Below are 26389 nucleotides of genomic sequence, written 5' to 3'. Positions count from 1 at the left end.
TTTACAACCCCCATCTCTAAGTATATTGACCAACCACAGTGACATCACGCATACCTGTCTAAGGCCTACTATTACTGGGAAATGATAACCCTCTCTCTTACGTGCTCTAACCTGAGCTTCACTATCCTCGTAAAAACTCTTAACTGCTTTCAATAACATACCACCTATTCCATACATTTGCAACATCTGCCACATTGCTTCCTTGTTCACCCTGTCATATGCCTTTTCCGAATGCATAAATGTATAGAAAGCCTTTTTATCCTTATCTAAATATTGTTCACCTAAATGCTTCATTGTAAACACTTGGTCTACCCATCTCCTACCCTTCCTTACTCTTAATTCTTTCAGTAATAATTTAGTGTGTGAGAGGAAGAGATCACATAAGCTAAGGACGATGTGTTGTGTAGGTAGATATGGCAGCTGTAGAAACATTTCTTGCAAGTATGACATTAGATCCTTGGAACTTAGGCGCAGATAAATGACCAAGTATATACTCCCAACTGGACACTTATTTGCCCATTAACTTATGAGCACAAGAAAACTGTTGTCGTTTCTGGCACTTTTCTGTCGTATATATTACAACAATTATCTCAAAAGTTGGTTCTTTACCCAGTTTATTTAAATATCTTCAAGCCTTTACAGATACCGTCATATTAATTCTTTACATTCTCAAGAACATCTGTTTCTTGAGAATTAAATTAATCACGTATGATGTGCTGAGCATCCTATTTGCTTTTCAGTTTTTCTTAATACTTTTATATGTTTTGGAAATAAATTACTTATTACTATTATATGAAGCACTGTAAGCACAATTAGGAAAAGTAAATTTGGTTAGTTTGGCAAGTTTTTTTAGTTATCCCATTTATCATCAGGCCACACAGAAAGTCAAAGATACAGTCAGGAGCAACTTAGACGGCTAATTTTAGGTGGTTCCTTTTGTATTTTTTCTCAGGTGATGAATTCTTGAAGATAAAAGGTATAAAATACCGACACGATGGAAAAATTGAAGACGATTGAAAAATTAAAGTGCACACGAGTATATATATACTCATGTGCTCTTTACCCAGGTAGATCTGTCTGTGACTTGATCAAGTTCCTTGTGTGGGCGAAATGTAGTTAATAAAGGATCGCATTATACTGTATTTGTGTTTAATTTTCCACCGTGATAAACTCTTAAAAGCTCGTAAAGTTTGAAAAGCATAACCTAACCGATCATTCGTAGTAGTGCTAACTTGATACTTTGTGTCCTATGACCTTTTGAATTCTTTACTGTGCATTCATATGTTTATCTTCCGCAGCTCTGGTGGCTGGGTGCACGGCCGTGGCTGTGTGCGGCATCGTTGGTGCTGGCATCTGTTGGTACAGGTGAGTAACATTCTACCTCTTTTGAAAGCGAGAAAGAACTGACATGTATGTAGTTCAATTACATTTATAGCAAATGACTCCTTTTATCTGAACAGTTTCGCTCAGACGTGAAAGTTGTCAAGTTAAAAACAGACCGCCAATAAATGCTCCTTGAAATGAGGCTCAAAGTTGGAAAGTCAGATTTTTGAGTGAGAACCTCACTTGACTACTTGCAGATACCTGTCTACGTAGGATGAGTTGTATCGGGAGGTTAGCGATGCTGAAAATGCCCAGCTTTTGTTCTATGATGTTTGGACAACTGCTTCCAGACACCCCCTCGTTCTATATTTTCTTTGGTGACCAATTGTCATTGCAAGCCATAAGAGGCCAGTGTTTTCCCAGTCTATAGTATGAGTACATTGTTAGGGTTGTGGGTTCTGCAAGTGTACTTGTGTTCAAGAATCCTGATGTTAATGTCAAGTACCATTTTCTCTGCATAGCTCCTTTTTTTACATCCTTTCCAGAGGATGTGTAGACACCCGCGTTGATGTCTGGTTTCCTAGGAACATGAGGTCTGACTAGATCATAAATGGTTTTGGATGTCAGGACTGCGACATTAGTATAACTTCTAAAATGTTGTTGCAATGGTGGCTGATCTTTCTTTGGATGCAATAATAAATACATCTGTTCTGTTGTTTTCTGTAGTGTTTTCATTATTAGTTTGGGCTCTGCGTCTGCAGTCTGTAATAAAGTAGAGAATTTTATTTCAGAAAAACTTTCAATTATGGTGCAACATTTTTCTTCCAGGAATTCCTGACTACATATGTTACGATGTGAGAAATATATCTGATCAACTTTGCTAGTTGGTTATGAATATCTCGCAGGGCATGTGGCCTAAGTAAGTAATTAAGTTGATTCAGGTATACACAAATAAAGTTACATATATTATCATACATAGCAGCATATGTGTAGAGAACCTTGGATAACCCAAAAAAAGTCAAAGTAAAGTATTTCCACTGGGTCCTTAACTACTCGTCGGAATAAAACTAACATTAAAAAATATTAAAGAAAATGGTAATGGACTGCGTGTAGTACATGTATGTAGATTTATGAAGTCATTAATTAAACGCTTTTAAAACGAAGAACAAGAAAGTGAAACGTACTTTAAGCTTACTTCTAGGTGATCCTTTGATCAACACACCCAGGAGCAAACATATTGTGTCATATTAATACTGTGGCGATGTTTGAGCGGCTTAGCCAGATAAGAACCTATTTTGGAAGAGGTTATCTGTTGTTCTTCCAATTGCAGTGCTAAGATCTGCAGCACCTGAAGGGAAGCGGACTGTCAGGTGGACTTTCTGCAGGACCACCTGGTCTGACTTCGAATGGCTGTCTGACGGCTTAGATATCACTAGAGATCACCTGCAGGTCAAGGAGTCTGTATAGAGTCGATTTCAGTGGTCACTATCCCCTGTTCGACCAGGCTCTTGGCGCCACCTACACGAAGTGGTAACTGAAGGTGTACAACTCTGTGTTCTTGTCATCTGGCCCTCGCCCAATTCTAGCCAAATGCTGTTAGCGCCTCTAGCACTCCCAGCCTAAATACAGTTTTGCCAAGCCTTGCTGTCTTATTTTTTGGTAAATATACTGGTGCACAGAGTAAAGGATGTACAGGGTAAAGGATGGTCACAGGGGACATTGACACTACTCGTCGTGTTAGTGTCGAGTGGGGGTATTAACGGCAGGGAAGATTCTTTTCTTTGGTAAACCATCTATCGTGGCTCCTTTGTGGACTCGATTTCTGATGACTCCGGCACGAACCTAGTTTATGGCAGCGACTGAGAGGTAGACAGTCAAGCTTGTCCTTGTCTTGTATTTTAAGGTATATAGGTTGTTGAATGTTAGAAAAGTATTAGATATCACTGAAGGGAAACCTTTAAGAGGTTGCCTGAATTATTCTATTATTTTCGTCTTCAACTTTATTTTATTTCTCTCATAACTCGAGAGCATCACATCCAATCAGCTTCAGATTCTTGGAACAATGAGTATGTTCATGTGCCCTATTGTCAGAATTATGGATTCCATACCCAGCATCCGGGAATGACGATGCATTAAGCTTTCAAAAAAAAGGGCCTCCTAATTCGAAGACGTAAGAGAGGAAAATTCAAGTATGCTGATGTAGATTTGACCATTTTGTGTATAAAAATGTGTTTTTTTTTTCGTTAAACCACGTTAAATAAATTTTAGTTTACCTTTTCTGAACAGCTTCAGTAATTATATATAATTAATAACTGATACATCTTAAGGCCATGATAATATCTATTAGTTTTGTTTATGTACAGGCAAATTTGTCGATGTTCTTTAACAGTAGAAAAAATGGAATTATTTAAATCAGATCAATTACTGAAAAATGCTTTTTCTAATCGAAATATATCTAGTTCTTCCTGGTTTTATAACCGACGGGTTTCATGGCAGTATTCTCGTGTACTTAAGAACATAACGTAAGAAAGAAGGAACACTGCAACAGGCCTACTGGCCCATGTGAGGCAGGTCCAATTCTCCTACCGGCTTAAGCTCACTAACAGTCTGACCTCACTGACCTAGTAAAGTCAGACACATCACTTAAAGCATCCGACCTAGTAGCACAAGCTAGTTAGGTCCAACTCACACCCACCCACACCCACTCATGTATTTATCCAACCTATTTTTAAAACTACACAAAGTCTTAGCTTCTATGACGGTACTCATATTACCAAACCAGTGCTTTCCTATATCCTTCTTGAGTCTGAATTTTTCCAGTTTAAAGCCATTGCTGCGAGTCCTGTCTATGTTAGATATTTTTAGCAAGCTATTTACATCCCTTTATTTATTCCTGTTTTCCATTTATACACCTCAATCATATCCCCCCTAAATTCTACGCCTTTCTAGAGAGTGCAGATTCAGGGCCCTTAGTCTATCCTCATAGGGAAGATTTCTGATACATGGGTTCAACTTTGTCATCCTCCTCTGTACGTTTTCCAGAGCATTTATATCCATTCTGTAATACGGTGAACAGAACTGTGCAGCATAGTCTAAATGAGGCCTGACCAAGGATATATAGAGTTGAAGAGCAACCTGAGGACTTCTATTATTTATACTTGTTAGGTAAGACACATATGCAACAGTTAGGTATCTTTATTTCGAAACGTTTCGCCTACACAGTAGGCTTCTTCAGTCGAGTACAGAAAAGTTGATAGAAGCAGAAGATACTTGAAGACGATGTAATCAGTCCATCACCCTTAAAGTTTTGAGGTGGTCAGTCCCTCAGTCTGGAGAAGAGCATTGTTCCATAGTCTGAAACAATATGGAACAATGCTCTTCTCCAGGCTGAGGGACTGATTACCTCAAAACTACGTCTTCAAGGGTGATGGACTGATTACATCGTCTTTACTTCTGCTTCTTTCAACTTTTCTGTACTCGACTGAAGAAGCCTACTGTGTAGGCGAAACGTTTCGAAATAAAGTACCTAACTGTTGCATATAAGTCTTACCTAACAACCTGTCGGTATTTTATACCATTTTAATATTATTTATACTTCTTGATATGAAGCCAAGGATTCTATTAGCTTTATTGCGAACACTTACGCACTGTTGTCTTGGTTTCAGATTACTACTAACCAGAACTCCGAAATCCTTTTCGCAATCCGTAATATTAAGATCTACATTATTTAGTTTATATGTGGCATGGTTATTTTCCTATCCAACATTTAGAACTTTGCATTTGTCTATATTAAACTGCATCTGCCACTTCTCCGACCACTGCATCAATCTATTCAAATCATCCTGGAGTGCTCTAATATCCTCATTAGAATGAATTGGACGGCCTATTTTAGTGTCGTCAGCAAATTTGCTTATGTCACTATTTATTCCCTCGTCTATGTAGTTTATGTAGATTGTGAACAACAAAGGGCCCAACACTGAGCCCTTTCGAACACCGCTTGTGAATTGCCTCCACTCTTATTTCTCCCCATTTATGCAAACTCTCTGCTACCCATTTGTCAACCATGCCTCTACCCAGGAAAAAAATTCTCCTATTCAATGTGCCTTAAGTTTCCTCAATAGTTTCTGATGTGAAACTCTATCAAAAGCCTTACTGAAGTCCATATACACAATATCATATTCATTGCCATGATCTGCCTCCTCAAATACCTTAGTGAAGAAAGTAAATTCGTAATACAGGAACGCTCATTTGTAAGACCGTGCTGAGTCATTAATCAATTTATGCCTTTCAAAATGGCTACGAATTGCTTCGACAATTATTGATTCTATAAAGGTAAGGCTTACTGGTCTATAGTTCGAAGCTAAGTTCCTGTCACCTGCCTTGTAAATAGGTATTACATTTGCCATTTTTCACTTGTCTGACACTATACCAGTTTGTAGTGATATATTGAAAAGATTAGGCAAAGGTATGCTAAGTTCCTCTTTACATTCCTTTAACACCCTTGCAAACAGTTCATCAGGGCCAGGGGATTTGTGAGGTTTTAATTCCTCTATTTGTCTGAGGACCATGTCACTAGTTACCCTAATCGTGCATAGTTTATTTTCGTCCTGTTCTACATAATTTATTATTTCTGGAATTTCGCTAGTATCTTCCTGAGTAAAAACTGAGAGGAAGTAGGTATTGAAAAGTTCACACATTTCCTTATCCCTGTCAGTGATCTGACCTGAGTTACTCTTAAGTGGGCCAATCTTGTCCCTAATCTTACTTCTGTATACCTGAAATAACCCTTTTGGGTTAGTCTTTGAATCCCTTGCAACTTTAGCCTCATAATCCCTTTTTGCTTTTCTTATTCCTTTTTTTATATCTCTCTTTAATTAAATATATTGATTTCTTAACTGCACTTCCCCTCTTTTGATACGCCTATATATAACTCTCTTTTGACCAGTGAGATGTTTTAATCTATTGTTTATCCATTTGGGATCATTTTTGTTAGATCTAATTTCACTTCTCGGGACAAAAGTCGTCTGGGCAGCCAGCACTATGCTCTGAAATACGTCATATTGGCAACCAACTCTACCTACCTGACACATAGTAAGGTCGTCCCAATTTAGCCCACCCAGGTAATTTCTCATACCCATGAAGTCGGCCAAGCGAAAATCTGGGACAGCGACTTGATTGCAATTATCTGGGTAATTCCATGATATATTGAAACTAAGTGATTTGTGATCATTTTCCCCTACCTCATCACTAACCTCAGTATTATTAACTAGTGATTCTTTGTTGGCAAGAACCAAGTCAAGCAGATTGTTTCCTCTAGTTGGTTCTGTCACAAACTGTTTTAAAAAGCAATCCTGAACCATATCAAGAGAGTCACTAGACTCAAGATTTCCTGTCACATTGTTCCAATCAGTTTTTCTAAAGTTAAAATCTCCCATTAACATTTTCATATCTAGATGTCTTATGAATTTCTTCCCACAGCAGCCTACTGCACTCCCTATCAAGGTTTGGGGGGCCTATAAATCACACCCAAAATTAATTTTTCAAGACCTTCGAGAAACTGTAGCCGAACAGATTCTGTGTCTGATGTTTCTAATCTTACATCTGGTCTAACACAACAGTTTAAATTATCTCTGACATACATCACCACTCCACCACCCTTCCTGTTGATCTTATCAGTGTGGAATAGTTTATAACCCTGTATGTTGCATTCAGAAGGCATTTCTCTATCTTTCAAGTTGAACCAGGTCTATTTTTTTAGCAATAATATCTATATTACCTGCACTTGCAAGTAATCTTTGCACATCTATCTTATTTCATAGACTCCTACAATTTGTACAGTAAACCTTAAGGGAGCTAGTCTCTCTTTGCCCTCTACTACTTCTCTTTGTTGATCAATTGCTTTACCTTTACTAGCAACTTTATTTTGAATGTCGTCTTTTAAACACATCCCTGAGGTATCCCAGTAATAACTGATGTTTTCATCCCTAATACTGCAGCCTGATTGTTTCCCACAAACACCTATACCTCTATAATCTATCAGTTTAAATTCATAGACAAGTCATCAATGACCCCCCTCACTCGAACTGGCTAATGCAACCACTCCAGCCCCAGAGAGATGATCCCCATCCCTTGCATACATATCATGCTTGCCATAGAATTTGTCCCAGTTATCAATGAATGGGATTGCAAGTTCCTTGCAGTACCTGTTTAGCCAGCAATTTATACCAATTGCCCTAGGCATCCATTCATTGCCCACTCCCCTTCTAGGCAAGATGCTACATATGATTGGGATCCCTCCCTTAGACCTGACAACTTCTATGGTTGACCTATACTTATCCAGCAGCTCCTGTCTCCTGCCCTTCCTGATGTCATTTCCACCAGCACTAGCTTGTTCCCATTACCCCACATAATATTATCAAACCTGCTGACTATGTCACCAATACCAGCTCCTGGGAGGCACACCTTCTGTCTGACCTTTCTATCTCTGTTACAAAAAGCACCGTCCATGTATCTTACCTGAGAATCTCCTATAATTAGAATATTCTTACCTTGATAAGCAGGGGAGTCAGTGGTACCTTTAACCTCACTAACCACTGAAGTGCACTCATCCTGGAGAACAGAGAATCGATTTCCTACCTTCACATCTTCTCTGTTAACCTTCCATATCTTCCTTCTTCCTGAACTGTGAACCCCTTGCCACTTAAAGCGGCTGCAACTCTTTAGCTCACTGCTGGTATCCTTTTCTTCACCAGCTCCCACCATCTTACACTCGCTCCCAAGCCCATCTAGGCGAAGCTTCAGCCTCCTATTTTCCTCCTGATGAAGTAGAACCTCCTTCTTCAACACTTTAACCTGAGACTCCAAAACACTACAGCAAGCCATGGTGCTCAGTAACACCTCACGCTAATTCCCAGACAGCTTAGTTGCTTTGAGTAGCCTTTATGCAGTAAAACTGTGAAACCGTTCCTGACCGCGGTCTTCAGCTTCCAGTAGCATATCCCAAATTTCTCTTATGGTCGTAGTTATGCTTTGTAAAACATTTGGAAGGTTTGGGGCTGAGAAAACATGGCCTCTAATCAAGCTATTTCCCACCGTGTTGTCCTCTGCCTTCCTACTTTAGGTATCTTCATTATGAACAACACACTTTTATTCAAATCCTAACATTATTGGTATCGTTTCAGCAGAGATCTGAGATCCTAAATTGCATGAGGGACTCCGCCTTACTAGGACCAAGGGGGTTAGTGTGATGCTTATTATGCCACCGTTTCTTTCCTGTGCCATTCAATCAATCTTGAGCTTGGCCAGGATCAACTTGATTCATCTTTCTTGAAGGTCGTTTTACAACAAAATCTGTTTGAAGGAATTACGAAAAATCTGAGGTGAGAGTTGATCCATTTCAGCAATGCAAATGGGTCCCCATCACGGATAGTTGTGGTGACTGTACCTCATGAAGAATGTTGCCATTCATGTGAATGAGTGCAGGTCCCACTGACTTCGCTGTTTCCATATAAACATCAGTAGAATATTGACGATTCCCATGTAGTACCACCAGTAGTGGAGATTAGCATTGTCACTCACGGTTCCTTATGAAGAATGCCATTGCGCGGTGAAAGAATAGTGAAATTCCAAGCGCTTTCGTGACTTCTCAGGATAATGATAATGTGAGAAGTCACGAAAACGCTTGGAATTTCACTCTTCTTTCACAATGATTGTTTTGTATATTCTGATATCACCTGTTTACTGTGATCTTATTGCATATGCATATATATATATATATATATATATATATATATATATATATATATATATATATATATATATATATATATATATATATATATATATATATATATGTGTGTGTGTGTGTCGTACCGAATAGGCAGAACTTGCGATCTTGGCTTAAATAGCAACGCTTATCTTGCCATATAGGACAAGCGAAAATTTGTGTATGCAATAATTTCGCCAAAATCATTCTGAACCTAACGAAAAAAAATATATTTCACTGTTTGTTTAGTATTAAATTATTGTAAACAAATCTAAAATATATTTTGTTGGGTTAGGCTAAAATAAATTGTTCTTGTTATAATAAGGTTAGTTAAGTTTTCTAAGATTCTTTACCTGGAGTTTACCTGGAGAGAGTTCCGGGGGTCAACGCCCCCGCGGCCCGGTCTGTGACCAGGCCTCCTGGTGGATCAGAGCCTGATCAACCAGGCTGTTGCTGCTGGCTGCACGCAAACCAACGTACGAGGCACAGCCCGGCTGATCAGGAACTGACTTTAGGTGCTTGTCCAGTGCCAGCTTTTGGAACAAAATTAAAAAAATTTATATTAATGAAAAAAATATCTTTAAACGTATAAATGAAAATTTTAGAAAGGACTTAATTTTAAACGAGTTCTTGCTAATTGACCAGTTTTACATATTCGGCACGACATATATATGGAGAGAGAGAGAGAGAGAGAGAGAGAGAGAGAGAGAGAGAGAGAGAGAGAGAGAGAGAGAGAGATTTTAATGTATCACGCAGGCTAGCCATATTCTTATTGTAAGGCAAACCAGTATATTTTTCTGGAAAGAACTTGTAGATAGTCTTCATATCCCCCCTAAATTTTACGCCTTTCTAGAGAGTGCAGATTCAGGGCCCTCAGTCTATCCTCATAGGGAAGATTTCTGATACATGGGTTCAACTTTGTCATCCTCCTCTGTACGTTTTCCAGAGCATTTATATCCATTCTGTAATACGGTGAACAGAACTGAGCAGCATAGTCTAAATGAGGCCTAACCAAGGATACACAGAGTTGAAGAGCAACCTGAGGACTTCTATTATTTATACTTGTTAGGTAAGACACATATGCAACAGTTAGGTATCTTTATTTCGAAACGTTTCGCCTACACAATAGGCTTCTTCAGTCGAGTACAGAAAAGTTGATAGAAGCAGAAGATACTTGAAGACGATGTAATCAGTCCATCACCCTTAAAGTTTTGAGGTGGTCAGTCCCTCAGTCTGGAGAAGAGCATTGTTCCATAGTCTGAAACAATATGGAACAATGCTCTTCTCCAGACTGAGGGACTGACCACCTCAAAACTTCAAGGGTGATGGACTGATTACATCGTCTTCAAGTATCTTCTGCTTCTATCAACTTTTCTGTACTCGACTGAAGAAGCCTACTGTGTAGGCGAAACGTTTCGAAATAAAGATACCTAACTGTTGCATGTGTGTCTTACCTAACAACCTGTCGGTATTTTATACCATTTTAATGTTCAAAAGAACTTCTTGATATGAAGCCAAGGATTCTATTAGCTTTATTGCGAACACTTACGCACTGTTGTCTTGGTTTCAGATTACTGCTAACCAGAACTCCTAAATCCTTTTCGCAATCCGTAATATTAAGATCTACATTATTTAGTTTATATGTGGCATGGTTATTTTCCTATCCAACATTTAGAACTTTGCATTTGTCTATATTAAACTGCATCTGCCACTTCTCCGACCACTGCATCAATCTATTCAAATCATCCTGGAGTGCTCTAATATCCTCATTAGAATGAATTGGACGGCCTATTTTAGTGTCGTCAGCAAATTTGCTTATGTCACTATTTATTCCCTCGTTTATGTAGATTGTGAACAACAAGGGGCCCAACACTGAGCCCTTTCGAACACCGCTTGTGACGTGCCTCCTCTCTTATTTCTCCCCATTTATGCAAACTCTCTGCTATCCATTTGTCAACCATGCCTCTACCCAGGAAAAAAATTCTCCTATTCCATGTGCCTTAAGTTTCCTCAATAGTTTCTGATGTGAAACTCTATCAAAATCCTTACTGAAGTCCATATACACAATATCATATTCATTGCCATGATCTGCCTCCTCAAATACCTTAGTAAAGAAAGTAAATTCGTAATACAGGAACGTTCCTTTGTAAAACCGTGCTGAGAGTCATTAATCAATTCATGCCTTTCAAGATGGCTACGAATTGCTTCGGCAATTATTGATTCTATAAAGGTAAGGCTTACTGGTCTATAGTTCGAAGCTAAGGTCCTGTCACCTGCCTTATAATAGGTATTACATTTGCCATTTTTCACTTGTCTGGCACTATGCCAGTTTGTAGTGATATATTGAAAAGATTAGGCAAAGGTATGCTAAGTTGCTCTTTACATTCCTTTAACACCTTTGCAAGCAGTTCATCAGATCCTGGGGATTTGTTAGGTTTTAATTCCTCTATTTGTCTGAGGACCATGTCACAAGTTTGCCTAATCGTGCATAGTTTACTATTGTCCTCTTCTACATAATTTATTATTTCTGGAATTTCACTAGTATCTTCCTGAATAAACACTGAGAGGAAGTAGGTATTGAAAAGCTCACACATTTCCTTATCCCTGTCAGTGATCTGACCCGAGTTACTCTTAAGTGGGCCTATCTTGTCCCTAATCTTACTTCTGTATACCTGAAATAACCCTTTTGGGTTAGTCTTTGAATCCCTTGCAACTTTAGCCTCGTAATCCCTTTTTGCTTTTCTTATTCCTTTTTTTATATCTCTCTTTAATTGAATATATTGATTTCTTAACTGCACTTCCCCTCCTTTGATACGCCTAAATATAACTCTCTTTTGACCAGTGAGATGTTTTAATCTATTGTTTATCCATTTGGGATCATTTTTGTTAGATCTAATTTCCCTACTCGGGACAAAAGTCGTCTGGGCAGCCAGCACTATGCTCTGAAATATGTTATATTGGCAACCAACTCTACCTACCTGACACATAGTAAGGTCGTCCCAATTTAGCCCACCCAGGTAATTTCTCATACCCATGAAGTCGGCCAAGCGAAAATCTGGGACAGCGACTTGATTGCAATTATCTGGGTAATTCCATGATATATTGAAACTAAGTGATTTGTGATCATTTTCCCCTACCTCATCACTAACCTCAGTATTATTAACTAGTGATTCTTTTTTGGCAAGAACCAAGTCAGGCAGATTGTTTTCTCTAGTTGGTTCTGTCACAAACTGTTTTAAAAAGCAATCCTGAACCGTATCAAGAGAGTCACTAGACTCAAGATTTCCTGTCACATTGTTCCAATCAGTTTTTCTAAAGTTAAAATCTCCCATTAACAAAACATTTTCATATCTAGATGTCTTATGAATTTCTTCCCATAGCAGCCTACCGCACTCCCTATCAAGGTTTGGGGGGGCCTATAAATCACACCCAAAATAAATTTTTCAAGACCTTCGAGAAACTGTAGCCGAACAGATTCTGTGTCTGATGTTTCTAATCTTACATCTGGTCTAACACAACAGTTTAAATTATCTCTGACATACATCACCACTCCACCACCCTTCCTGTTGACCTTATCAGTGTGGAATAGTTTATAACCCTGTATGTTGCATTCAAAAGGCATTTCTCTATCTTTCAAGTTGAACCAGGTCTATTTTTTAGCAATAATATCTATATTACTTGCACTTGCAAGTAATCTTTGCACATCTATCTTATTTCATAGTCTCCTACAATTTGTATAGTAAACCTTAAGGGAGCTAATCTCTCTTTGCCCTCTACTACTTCTCTTTGTTGATCAATTGCTTTACCTTTACTAGCAACTTTATTTTGAATGTCGTCTTTTAAACACATCCCTGAGGTATCCCAGTAATAACTGATGTTTTCATCCCTAATACTGCAGCCTGATTGTTTCCCACAAACACCCATACCTCTATAAACTATCAGTTTAAATTCATAGACAAGTCATCAATGACCCCCCTCACTCGAACTGGCTAATGCAACCACTCCAGCCCCAGAGAGATGATCCCCATCCCTTGCATACATATCATGCCATAGAATTTGTCCCAGTTATCAATGAATGGGATTGCAAGTTCCTTGCAGTACCTGTTTAGCCAGCAATTTATACCAATTGCCCTAGGCATCCATTCATTGCCCACTCCCCTTCTAGGCAAGATGCTACATATGATTGGGATCCCTCCCTTAGACCTGACAACTTCTATGGTTGACCTATACTTATCCAGCAGCTCCTGTCTCCTGCCCTTCCTGATGTCATTTCCACCAGCACTAACTTGTTCCCATTACCCGACATAATATTATCAAACCTGCTGACTATGTCACCAATACCAGCTCCTGGGAGGCACACCTTCTGTCTGACCTTTCTATCTCTGTTACAAAAAGCACCGTCCATGTATCTTACCTGAGAATCTCCTATAATTAGAATATTCTTACCTTGATAAGCAGGGGAGTCAGTGGTATCTTTAACCTCACTAACCACTGAAGTGCACTCATTATGGAGAACAGAGAATCGATTTCCTACCTTCACATCTTCTCTGTTAACCTTCCATATCTTCCTTCTTCCTGAACTGTGAACCCCTTGCCACTTAAAGCGGCTGCAACTCTTTAGCTCACTGCTTGTATCCTTTTCTTCACCAGCTCCCACCATCTTACACTCGCTTCCAAGCCCATCTAGGCTAAGCTTCAGCCTCCTATTTTCCTCCTGATGAAGTAGAACCTCCTTCTTCAACACTTTAACCTGAGACTCCAAAACACTACAGCAAGCCATGGTGCTCAGTAACACCTCACGCTAATTCCCAGACAGCTTAGTTGCTTTGAGTAGCCTTTATGCAGTAAAACTGTGAAACCATTCCTGACCGCGGTCTTCAGCTTCCAGTAGCATATCCCAAATTTCTCTTATGGTCGTAGTTATGCTTTGTAAAACATTTGGAAGGTTTGGGGCTGAGAAAACATGGCCTCTAATCAAGCTATTTCCCACCGTGTTGTCCTCTGCCTTCCTACTTTAGGTATCTTCATTATGAACAACACACTTTTATTCAAATCCTAACATTATTGGTATCGTTTCAGCAGAGATCTGAGATCCTAAATTGCATGAGGGACTCCGCCTTACTAGGACCAAGGGGGTTAGTGTGATGCTTATTATGCCACCGTTTCTTTCCTGTGCCATTCAATCAATCTTGAGCTTGGCCAGGATCAACTTGAGTCATCTTTCTTGAAGGTCGTTTTACAACAAAATCTCTTTGAAGGAATTACGAAAAATCTGAGTGAGAGTTGATGCATTTCAGCAATGCAAATGGGTCCCCATCACGGATAGTTGTGGTGACTGTACCTCATGAAGAATGTTGCCATTCATGTGAATGAGTGCAGGTCCCACTGACTTCGCTGTTTCCATATAAACATCAGTAGAATATTGACGATTCCCATGTAGTACCACCAGTAGTGGAGATTAGCATTGTCACTCACGGTTCCTTATGAAGAATGCATTTGCGCGGTGAAAGAATAGTGAAATTCCAAGCGCTTTCGTGACTTCTCAGGATAATGATAATGTGAGAAGTCACGAAAACGCTTGGAATTTCACTCTTCTTTCACAATGATTGTTTTGTATATTCTGATATCACCTGTTTACTGTGATCTTATTGCATATGCATATATATATATATATATATATATATATATATATATATATATATATATATATATATATATATATATATATATGCATATGCGTGTGTGTGTCGTACCGAATAGGCAGAACTTGCGATCTTGGCTTAAATAACAACGCTTATCTTGCCATATAGGACAAGCGAAAATTTGTGTATGCAATAATTTCGCCAAAATCATTCTGAACCTAACGAAAAAAAATATATTTCACTGTTTGTTTAGTATTAAATTATTGTAAACAAATCTAAAATATATTTAGTTGGGTTAGGCTAAAATAAATTGTTCTTGTGATAATAAGGTTAGTTAAGTTTTCTAAGATTATTTACCTGGAGTTTACCTGGAGAGAGTTCCGGGGGTCAACGCCCCCGCGGCCCGGTCTGTGACCAGGCCTCCTGGTGGATCAGAGCCTGATCAACCAGGCTGTTGCTGCTGGCTGCACGCAAACCAACGTACGAGCCACAGCCCGGCTGATCAGGAACTGACTTTAGATGCTTGTCCAGTGCCAGCTTTTGGAACAAAATTAAAAAAATTTACATTAACATTAATGAAAAAAATATCTTTAAACGTATAAATGAAAATTTTAGAAAGGACTTAATTTTAAACGAGTTCTTGCTAATTGACCAGTTTTACATATTCGGCACGACATATATATGGAGAGAGAGAGAGAGAGAGAGAGAGAGAGAGAGAGAGAGAGAGAGAGAGAGAGAGAGAGATTTTAATGTATCACGCAGGCTAGCCATATTCTTATTGTAAGGCAAACCAGTATATTTTTCTGGAAAGTACTTGTAGATAGTCTTCTTGGCTACCAATAACGCCTTCTCTACAAAATCCCTTGGATATCTTAGTTTAGTGGCTGTGTGGAATATCATTTATTATTATTATTAAAGATTAGCCGGTATTCTCCCGGCCCGGGCCTTTTCCAAGTGGTGGCCCGGCCTTGGCTCCCTCTTTAGGGAGTGTCTGAGACCTAAGTCTCCCATGGGAGGAGGCACAAGTACCTCCTCAACTTTGGGACCAACTGTCCCTAGGCCTAGCCACAAGCTAGGCCTCTCTGGTCTGCCATCCCCGCCCCAAGGGGGCAAATGGGAATGACAGTCTTGTGAGCTAAAGGCTCGGGCTCAGGCACCTACCCTACCCTAGAAGGGTTAGGCATGGTGTCGATCGTGTGGAATATCTTGTTAATTTCGTCATCACAATATACCCGCTACAAATACGTAAAGCTCTGAAGAACATTGTAAGGAAAACACTCCTTTTAACCCTAGATTCACGATTGGAATAAGAGTGTATGTAAATTTAAATTTCTTGTTTAACGCAATGAATTACAGCATCTAGGAAAGGCAATTTGTCGTCTACGTCGCTCTCTGTTGTAAACTAAAATGAAGGTACTAAATTATTGAGTCCACGAAGGGACTCATTAATATCGTGACCTCTAGGCACAGACACAGAACATCGTCTACGTATCTAAACCTTTTGGCTTTACTAGGATTCTAGTCTCATAAAATTCCATATACAAGTTGCTGAGTAATGAACTAAGCGGATTTCTCATGACCATGCCTTGGTTTTGAGCGTAGTATTTACCTTCAAATACAAACATGCACTCCGTCACACAAAACTTAGTTGGGTAGTGCATGGAGAAGTTCTCTAGTTACTCTACCAGCCAGGGACAGGGACTCTAGTAAACAATGATGTGACATCAAAACTCGCAAGAGTAAAGTCATGCGATACGTTTAATTTCTTGAGCCTCTCTGTAAGTTCAACATTATTTTTAATATGAGCAGCCGAAATATTTCTGACCTTTGGAGTTAGCATTTTAACTAGTCATTTGCATGGGTTACATGCATCAGAGTACTCTGATGCAGAGATTGCAGGTTCGAGTCCTGCTGTGGACGTACAGATAATGTTTGCAAATAATTTTCACCTGTTTGAGAATTAAGCATACATATGTCGTACCAAATAGGTAAGACTTGCGATTTTGGCTTAAATATTAATGCACTTTTTGCCGAATAAGCAAGCAAAAATTTGTGTATGCAATAACTTCGCAAAAATCATTCTGAACCTAACGAAAAATATATATTTCATTGTGTTTGTTTATAATTAAATTATTATAGATTTATATAAAATTCATTTAGTTGCATTAGGCTAAATTAAATTGCACTTTTTATAATAAGGATAGATAAGTTTTTTAAGGTTCTTTTAGTACAAAATTTTTAATTTTTTACAGTAACATGAAAATATATCTTTAAACGTATATGAGAAAATTTTAGGAAGGACTTAATATAAACGAGTTCTTGCTAATTGACCAGTTTTACCTATTCGGCACGACAGTAATTAGTGATGGCAATATAAAGTAGTCAAAGTGAAGTAATTATTTGCCATCACATTAATGATACGGTATAAAGATGAATGATAAATCTGTGGGCCGATATATGAAGTTTAACCTTTGAGCAGTACGTACCCATTTTCTTCAACCTGGACCATTTTCTTTGTACAAGTCGCTAAGTAACAGAAAACGATTGAGTAGTAGGAGAGACTCGCGTGTATTACTTACCTTGCTACATTTTGGTCCAGTAAACGTTTATTTTTGCTACTGTTGGTACAAAGTTTGTAGTACATGCATATGAACCGTAACTACACACTTTTGAGACTCACACACTCACGTACAGTCTTTTTTTTCAGTCTTAGGCTGGTGAAATGCGTTAAACGAGGTGATGGAGACAAGCACTATACACAGTAATCATTAAAGACTTCTCAAAATACAAGTACGAGAGTACTCGTACACTCATCTTGCCTTCCCTCAACATGGTTCTCATTCCCAGAGAATCACAAATATATCGCGAATCGAATTATCACAGATCTAAAGTTTAATTTTTTCCTCCTTATATCAAGATATCACAGATAAAAAATAAATAGTGTACTCCTTAGTCACTTAATTACTTATGACATCATGAAATGCTATTGTTTATCTAATGCAAGGTAGACATGCTAGTTAGTGAAATGTTTATCTCGTACAGGAAATACAGAATAGTTAAGCAAACAGTGCATGTTTTCCTCTCACAGACATAAAACTCACAGAATAATGAAGTAATGCACATCTCGTCCAGTGCAAGAGAGTTAAGAGAGACTAAATCTAATTTTGTGATTAAAATGAATTATTATTTAATCTTATGCTACAGTTTATAAAATACAAGAAAGTAAAAGTAAAATTTATAAAAAAAGAAAAAAGAAAAAGAAATAAAATGAAAATGTTGGCCCACAGATGGCTCCAACTTCATCCTGTTCCCTACTTGTATGTCTCATAACAATAAAAATGCTTGCAAATGAGCTGATGCAGGTAACAGCTCTTAGCTTGTCAGTTAAGTTAGGAATCCTTAACTTGTAAATATCTTGTCAATAAAGCTAGGGATCCTAATTAACCTAACCTTGTCAAACCCTGTGTAAAAAAAAAGGTGTCTAAGAGAAGTCAATGAGAGAATGTCAATCAGAGAGAAAGTACGAAGAAATAGGAATCTCGAAACATGGTCATTAAAGAGACCAGTCAGATAAGTCACTCACGAGAAGTCACTGAGAGAGTGAGAGAGAGAGAGAGAGAGGGTAGGGAGAGGGAGGCAGAAGTGGAGGCAGTGATAAAGAAAAAAGAGAGGAAGGAAAGGGGTAACACTGGAGGAGACTGAGTTTTTCGGTCTGATGTTATTGTGATACTGATGGACCCACGATCGATGTCTATTCCTGTCATTGTCACCAGGTCGCCTGTCCCATTCTCTCTCTCTCTCTCTCTCTCTCTCTCTCTCTCTCTCTCTCTCTCTCTCTCTCTCTCTCTCTCTCTCTCTCTCGCTCTCTCGCTCTCTCTTTCTCTCTCTCTCCCTCTCCCTCTGTTTATCTATCTATCTTGCCTTCCTTCAGTTGACGTCTATTCAGTTAACAAAGCAACCGAGTTAATATTAGTAGCAGTGGTAGAAGTAGAGAGTTAAAATAGTGTAGAACAGGTCGTCACCAGAAGTAGACACACTGGAACACTCATCTCTCTGACAGTGAAGTAACACAGTAGTTTAAGTTAGAATCAGTGCTAATTTAGCAGAGGTAGTTGCAACTCATGTCTTCCAACTGTCTCCATTCCTCCTGTAAATTCCATGCACATTTTCTTGTCAGTATGGTATATATATATATATATATATATATATATATATATATATATATATATATATATATATATATATATATATATATATATATATATATGCAAAACAACCACTCTGAAAGAATAAGAAATTCCAAGCGCTTTCGTGACTACTCACATTATCAAGTTCCTTGATAATGTGAGTAGTCACGAAAGCGCTTGGAATTTCTTATTCTTTCAGAGTGGTTGTTTTGCATATTCTGAAATCACCTGTTTACTGTGATCTTATTGCATATATATATATATATATATATATATATATATATATATACACTGTATATATATATATATATATATATATATATATACACTGTATATATATATATATATATATATATATATATATATATATATATATATATATATATATATATATATATATATATATATATATATATATATATATATATATATATATATATATATATATATATATATATATATATAGAACTGTTCCTATGTCCACTATTTTTCCTCGCATCAAGATAGAGTCAAACTGTCTGTTTTCTCATCAATGTTTTTGAGAGCTTTACGAATTTGTAGTCCTGAGTTCATAGATGAGGAAATATCCAAAATTTATGAAATAGGTAATGATTTAAAATACCCAAGAAATATAATTGATAAATCTTTTAAAGTTGCTAGAAATACTTTTTACAATCCAAAAAGGGACAACCAGCCTTATTCAACTAAAAATATGTTGGTTCTCCCTTACCATGAAAACTTGGTTGATATGCCTTCTCTTCTTAAGACTTTTAATATTAAAGTTGTATTCAAAAATCTTGATACAGTAAAAAAACTTTTGATAAAGAATTCCCTCCAAAATGCTGATGGATGTGTCTATAAGATTCCTTGTAAAATTTGCGATAAAGTTTATTACGGTCAAACTGGTAAAAATCTCGAACTAAGATTAAAACAACATAAATATAACATTAGAACTGGACAAGATTTCAATGCTCTATTTATTCATGTAAGAGATTTTAACCATCCAATTGATTTTCAAAAAGTTGAGAAAGTAGTATCAAGCAAGTCCATGGTCGACAGGAATATAATTGAATCTTGTTTTATAAAAAGCAGTTTTGACAATAATATGAATATTTCCTTTGGTTTATATAAATTAGATCCATTTATAATTAATAGAATTTGGGAAGAATTTAATAATACACTGGACAAATAATTTTGAAATTTTCCTGGGTAGAATAGTTTGTGGGGTGAGTTGTGCAAAGGACCTATCCAAGTTGGGTCGGCGCGTGTCAGGTGTTTAACCGTTGTGGGATCTGATAGTGAGGTGCTGGCCAGACTCCTTATATAGCTTCCTTGGATGCTTTACTTTCATAGTTCCTTGATAATGTGAGTAGTCACGAAAGCGCTTGGAATTTCTCTATTCTTTCAGAGTGGTTGTTTTGCATATTCTGAAATCACCTGTTTACTGTGATCTTATTGCATTAATGGATACCACACGACTCTTCAGAATATTCTCGATAAGCTTTCCTAATCATATATCTTTTGTTTCACAGTTTTCTTCTGCTCTGATCAAGTCCCACAAGTTAAAAATTCTACTTAATTTCTTAAAAAAAATTTTAAAAGAACAAGTTCTGCCCAAGTCTCTTTTACCCAATAGACTCCTTGACATGAGAGATCGTCCTTTTGATGATTTTATGAGAATTATTCTTCAGAAACATATTGAAATAACTAAAATACAGGAGATGGAAGCATTCAAAATATTGAGAAACAAAAAATACTCTTTTAATCAGGCCATTCCATCAGAATGGAAACACAGTATGTTGGATCATTGCTATAATAAACTCAGAAGAATTTGTAATGAACTCAAGAGCAAACTGCAAAGAAAATTAGACATTTTAATTGAAAATAGTGATTGGACAAAGCATGCTAATAACAATTTTGTAATTAACTTATCAGATGAAGTTTTAGACAAACATACAACTGCCGCTCTAGGTTTTGGCCTAAGTTTTGCAACTTCAAAAAAATTTTATAATGTTGAAATTGCAAAAGCCTTTTGTAACTTTGAAAAATTTTCTGATTTATCCTCTGATGAAATTAATATTAGTAAAGGAATGGTATATAGCTCTGTTAAAACCAAACATTCCCAATTGCCCTCAAAGATTCTTTAAGACTTATGATACACTTAATAACAATAAAAATTTGCGCCTTACTAAAGCAGACAAAATAAATGCAATAGTAATTATGAAAGAAAATGATTACCAAGAAAAAATGAATAATCTCTTAGATGATACTGAAACCTATTCTAAACTTAGGAAAAATCCCCTAGAAACCGTTAACAGCAATTTCAATAAAACAATAAAACTTCTACTGAAAGGCAAAGATGAATTAGTCAAACAATTTACTTCCACTAATCCATCTTTACCTTACATGTATGGACTAATAAAAACACACAAACCAGGGAATCCAGTCAGACCAATTATTAGCTCCATAGGATCAGTTTCATATAAATTATCAAAATGGCTTGTTGATATTTTGAGCCCTATTGTTGGCAAAATTTCTAACTTTAATGTTAAAAACAACATAGACTTGGTTGATAAATTAAGCTCCTTGACTGACTTAAATGATTTTAACATGGTTAGTTTTGATGTTACTTCCTTGTTTACGGAAGTTCCTGTTGATGATTTATTAAGTTTCTTATCTGAAGAACTCGTTAACTATGATTTACCATTGCCAGTTCCTACTATCATTAAACTTATTAAACTTTGCATTGTTGATGCAAAATTTGTATTTAATGATAAGTTTTACACTCAGAAGTTTGGTATGGCAATGGGAAATCCTCTTTCACCTGTTCTTAGTAACCTATACATGTAATTTTTTGAAACAAGGTTACTTAACACAATCCTCCCTAATAGAGCTAAATGGTTCAGATATGTTGATGATATTTTGTGTCTTATGCCCAAAAATGTAGATATACACCATTTCCTTGGAAAATTAAATAGCTTAGCCCATTCTATAAACTTTACTGTTGAGTTTGAAGAAAATAACTCATTGCCTTTTCTAGATGTTTTAATTATTAAGGGTAATAATGAATTCAAATTTAAAATTTACAGAAAACCCACAAATAACTGTTCCTATGTCCACTATTATTCCTCGCATCAAGATAGTCAAACTGTCTGTTTTCTCATCAATGTTTTTGAGAGCTTTACGAATTTGTAGTCCTGAGTTCATAGATGAAGAAATATCCAAAATTTATGAAATAGGTAATGATTTAAAATGCCCAAGAAATGTAATTGATAAATCTTTTAAAGTTGCTAGAAATACTTTTTACAATCCAAAAAGGGACAACCAGCCTTATTCAACTAAAAATATGTTGGTTCTCCCTTACCATGAAAACTTGGTTGATATGCCTTCTCTTCTTAAGACTTTTAATATTAAAGTTGTATTCAAAAATCTTGATACAGTAAAAAAACTTTTGATAAAGAATTCCCCTCAAAATGCTGATGGAAGTGTCTATAAGATTCCTTGTAAAATTTGCGATAAAGTTTATTACGGTCAAACTGGTAAAAATCTCGAACTAAGATTAAAACAACATAAATATAGCATTAGAACTGGACAAGATTCCAATGCTCTATTTATTCATGTAAGAGATTTTAACCATCCAATTGATTTTCAAAAAGTTGAGAAAGTAGTATCAAGCAAGTCCATGGTCGACAGGAATATAATTGAATCTTGTTTCATAAAAAGCAGTTTTTGACAATAATATGAATATTTCCTTTGGTTTATATAAATTAGATCCATTTATAATTAATAGAATTTGGGAAGAATTTAATAATACACTGGACAAATAATTTTGAAATTTTCTTGGGTAGAATAGTTTGTGGGGTGAGTTGTGCAAAGGACCTATCCAAGTTGGGTCGGCGCGCGTCAGGTGTTTAACCGTTGTGGGATCTGATAGTGAGGTGCTGGCCAGACCCCTTATATGGCTTCCTTGGATGCTTTACTTTCATAGTTCCTTGATAATGTGAGTAGTCACGAAAGCGCTTGGAATTTCTCTATTCTTTCAGAGTGGTTGTTTTGCATATATATATATATATATATATATATATATTATATATATATATATATTATATATATATATATATTTATTTTTTATATATATATAAAATTATATATATATATATATATATATATATATATATATATATATATATATATATATTCAACAAACCGGCCATATCCCACCAAGGCAGGGTGGCCCAAAAAGAAAAACGAAAGTTTCTCTTTTTAAATTTAGTAATTTATACAGGAGAAGGGGTTACTAGCCCCTTGCTCCTGGCATTTTAGTCGCCTCTTACAACACGCATAGCTTACGGAGGAAGAATTCTGTTCCACTTCCCCATGGAGATAAGAGGAGATAAACAAGAACAAGAACTAGTAAGAAAATAGAAGAAAACCCTGAGGGGTGTGTATATATATATATATGCTTGTACATGTATGTGTAGTGTGACCTAAGTGTAAGTAGAAGTAGCAAGACGTACCTGAAACCTTTCATGTTTATGAGACAGAAAAATAGACACCAGCAATACTACCATCATGTAAAACAATTACAGGCTTTCGTTTTACACTCACTTGGCAGGACGGTAGTACCTCCCTGGGTGGTTGCTGTATACCAACCTACTACCTATATATATATATATATATATATATATATATATATATATATATATATATATATATATATATATATATATATATATATATATATAGTATGAAATTTTCAGGCTATGTGGTGGTTCTGCTTTAGCTTATTCCAAAGCCCAGTCCTCTCTAGATACACGTTACAGTATTACCTTCTGCAGGAGGCAGCTAACGCCAAGGTTCCTAGTTACTGCTAGGTGAACAGTAACAACAGATGTCAAAAAAAAACTCCCATGCATCTCCACTCACACAAGTTTAAAACTTGTCTTGTTATTCGATTGTGAATCTAAGAAGCTACCACTGAGCCACGATTCATCTCTTTACAAGTGCATAATAAAGAGCACACAGACACCTGTTGAAACACGATAAGCAAATCAACACTTCAAAAAATTGTAAGAAAATGCAAAGAACTAATACACACGATCACATTCACTAGCACCATGGTTCATAACTTAGTATACATGATCACATTCACTAGCACATTGGTTCATAACTTAGTACACACGATCACATTCACTAGCACCATGGTTCATAACTTAGTACATACGATCACATTCACTAGCATCATGGTTCATAACTTAGTATACACGATCACATTCACTAGCACTATGTTTCATAACTTAATATACACGATCACATTCACTAGCACCATGGTTCATAACTTAATATACACGATCACATTCACTAGCACCATTGTTCATAACTTAGTACATACGATCACATTCGCTAGCATCATGGTTCATAACTTAGTATACAAGATCACATTCGCTAGCATCATGGTTCATAACTTAGTATACAAGATCACATTCGCTAGCATCATGGTTCATAACTTAGTATACAAGATCACATTCGCTAGCATCATGGTTCATAACTTAGTATACAAGATCACATTCACTAGCACTATGTTTCATAACTTATTACAAATGTTCACATTCACAAGCATCATGGATCGCAAACAAATAATCAGATTACAGCCAAACAAGTCTCTGGAATTCGTCGAACTGCTTTCAGTGATTGTTAAAGTTACTTAATTAACACGACTTTTAAATATATCATAGCAAACGGATTTCGTGTTTGTATTGTGGAAGATGGTCACTATGAAACCATTTTGAAACGAGACAGATCCTTAGCTTCGCAATACCATCCGAACAGACCGACATCAAAAGTAGGAACGTTGCTATAATCAATAATAGCAGCTGCGGTATGAAGCCACTTTGATGAGCATAATTTAATTAATGAGTTTTAATATGGCTTCACAGGCTTATTTTTTACTAAGGTGTTTTAAGTGTTGAACTGATGAGAACAACATATTTTATCTGTATTTCGTTTGGACATTTGATATTCCCGCAGAGATGCTAAGAAAACATGAATTCAAACAGTAATTGTACAGAAGGCCTCTGTAAACTGCTGCAGCAACACGTTATTAGAGGAAACCCCTACAAACTGTTGTAGCATTACAGTATTGGAACAGAAACTTCTCTACAAATTGTTGGAGCATCGTAGAAGTTCTACACAAAACTCCTGAAACATCACAGAAATGGAGAAGTCATCTACAAACTGTAGCAGCATCACAGTAATGGAGCAGAAGTTCTCTGCAAACTGTAGCACCGTCACAGTAATGGAGCAAAAGTTCTATACAAACCGAAGCAGCATCACAGTAATGGAGCAGAAGTTCTCTGCAAACTGTAGCAACACACAGTAATGGAGCAGAAGTCCTCTGCAAACTGTGGAAGCACACGACATAAATATGGAGAAATACGGGGTGAGGATCTGTCACAAGTGGCGCTCCGCTGAAGTCAGTGTAATGCCCCGTGTTTCTCACAGTTTACATTAACGATTTAGATCAGTGCTAAATTTACGACAGTATACTGTAAACATTTTTAAGATACATTTCGTTTTAGGATAAATTAAAAATATTAATATTGGGGTTGTGGGTAATGTTGTAGTCAGCATAACAATAGTTCGATGAGGGCAATTTTGAGATCGTAATCCTAGCAAGAAAGAATAACCAAGGCTACATAACATCCGTCATCGTGTGATGGAACAATGTATGTTAGGATCCCTGTAACCTTTGTCCCCAGTCCCAGCATATCTCAAAAGGAAAAATGACTGTAAGAATAAGTCTTATACACAGAAATACCTCCCGGCCTACCCGAGTCTCTTGTCTTCCTTCTTCTCTTTTGTCTCATTCCCCTTGTCTCCCTCTTCGTGTTTTTATTTCCCTCTCGCATGTTTCTTTCCCTGCCTCCATATCTTGTCTACCCAAGTTTTCGATTTTTCACCCTTCCCTGATCTTGTCTCCCTACCCTTTCCCTCTCTTTTCTCTCTGCTCTTCCCCTCTTGTCTCCCTGCTCTTCCCCTCTTTTGTCTCTCTCTCTCTCTCTGTCTCTCTCTGTCTCTCTCTGCCTCTCTCTGTCTCTCTCTGTCTCTCTCTGTCTCTGTCTCTGTCTCTGTCTCTGTCTCTGTCTCTCTCTCTCTCTCTCTCTCTCTCTCTCTCTCTCTCTCTCTCTCTCTCTCTCTCTCTCTCTCTCGTTCCTGCCTCCCCTTCCCTCTCTCTCTTGTCTCTCCGCTTTCCCATCATCCAGCATATAACAAAAACGTAGAGAGGAAGCTCTATCATGTTATCGCCCAGAAACCATCGGCAGAAAAACAAGATATTTGGTGAGGTGAGTGTGTAGGGATGTGGGTATTGAAGTGTGGGGTTATGGGTTGTAGGGTGTTGCAGTGTTGCTGTGTGGGGTGATGGGTTGTAGGGTGTTGCGATGTTGCTGTGTGGGGTGATGGGTTGTAGGGTG

At 37.1% G+C, this 26389-nt stretch overlaps 1 protein-coding gene across 1 annotated transcript in view; it reads left to right on the top strand.

Moving 5' to 3' along the window:
• The window catches only part of LOC128687811 (uncharacterized), an 834709-nt gene that overhangs the window by 770700 nt on the left and 37620 nt on the right, over positions 1–26389 (top strand). Inside the window, exon 5 of the mRNA XM_070083794.1 lies at positions 1299–1365. Coding sequence (XP_069939895.1) covers positions 1299–1365 — 67 coding nt within the window. The remainder of the gene's footprint in view (positions 1–1298; positions 1366–26389) is intronic.

The sequence above is a fragment of the Cherax quadricarinatus genome, chromosome 10 (genome assembly GCF_038502225.1).
Source record: "Cherax quadricarinatus isolate ZL_2023a chromosome 10, ASM3850222v1, whole genome shotgun sequence".
Classification (NCBI taxonomy): Eukaryota; Metazoa; Arthropoda; class Malacostraca; order Decapoda; family Parastacidae; genus Cherax; species Cherax quadricarinatus.
This window is presented reverse-complemented; position numbering and strand designations above follow the sequence as displayed.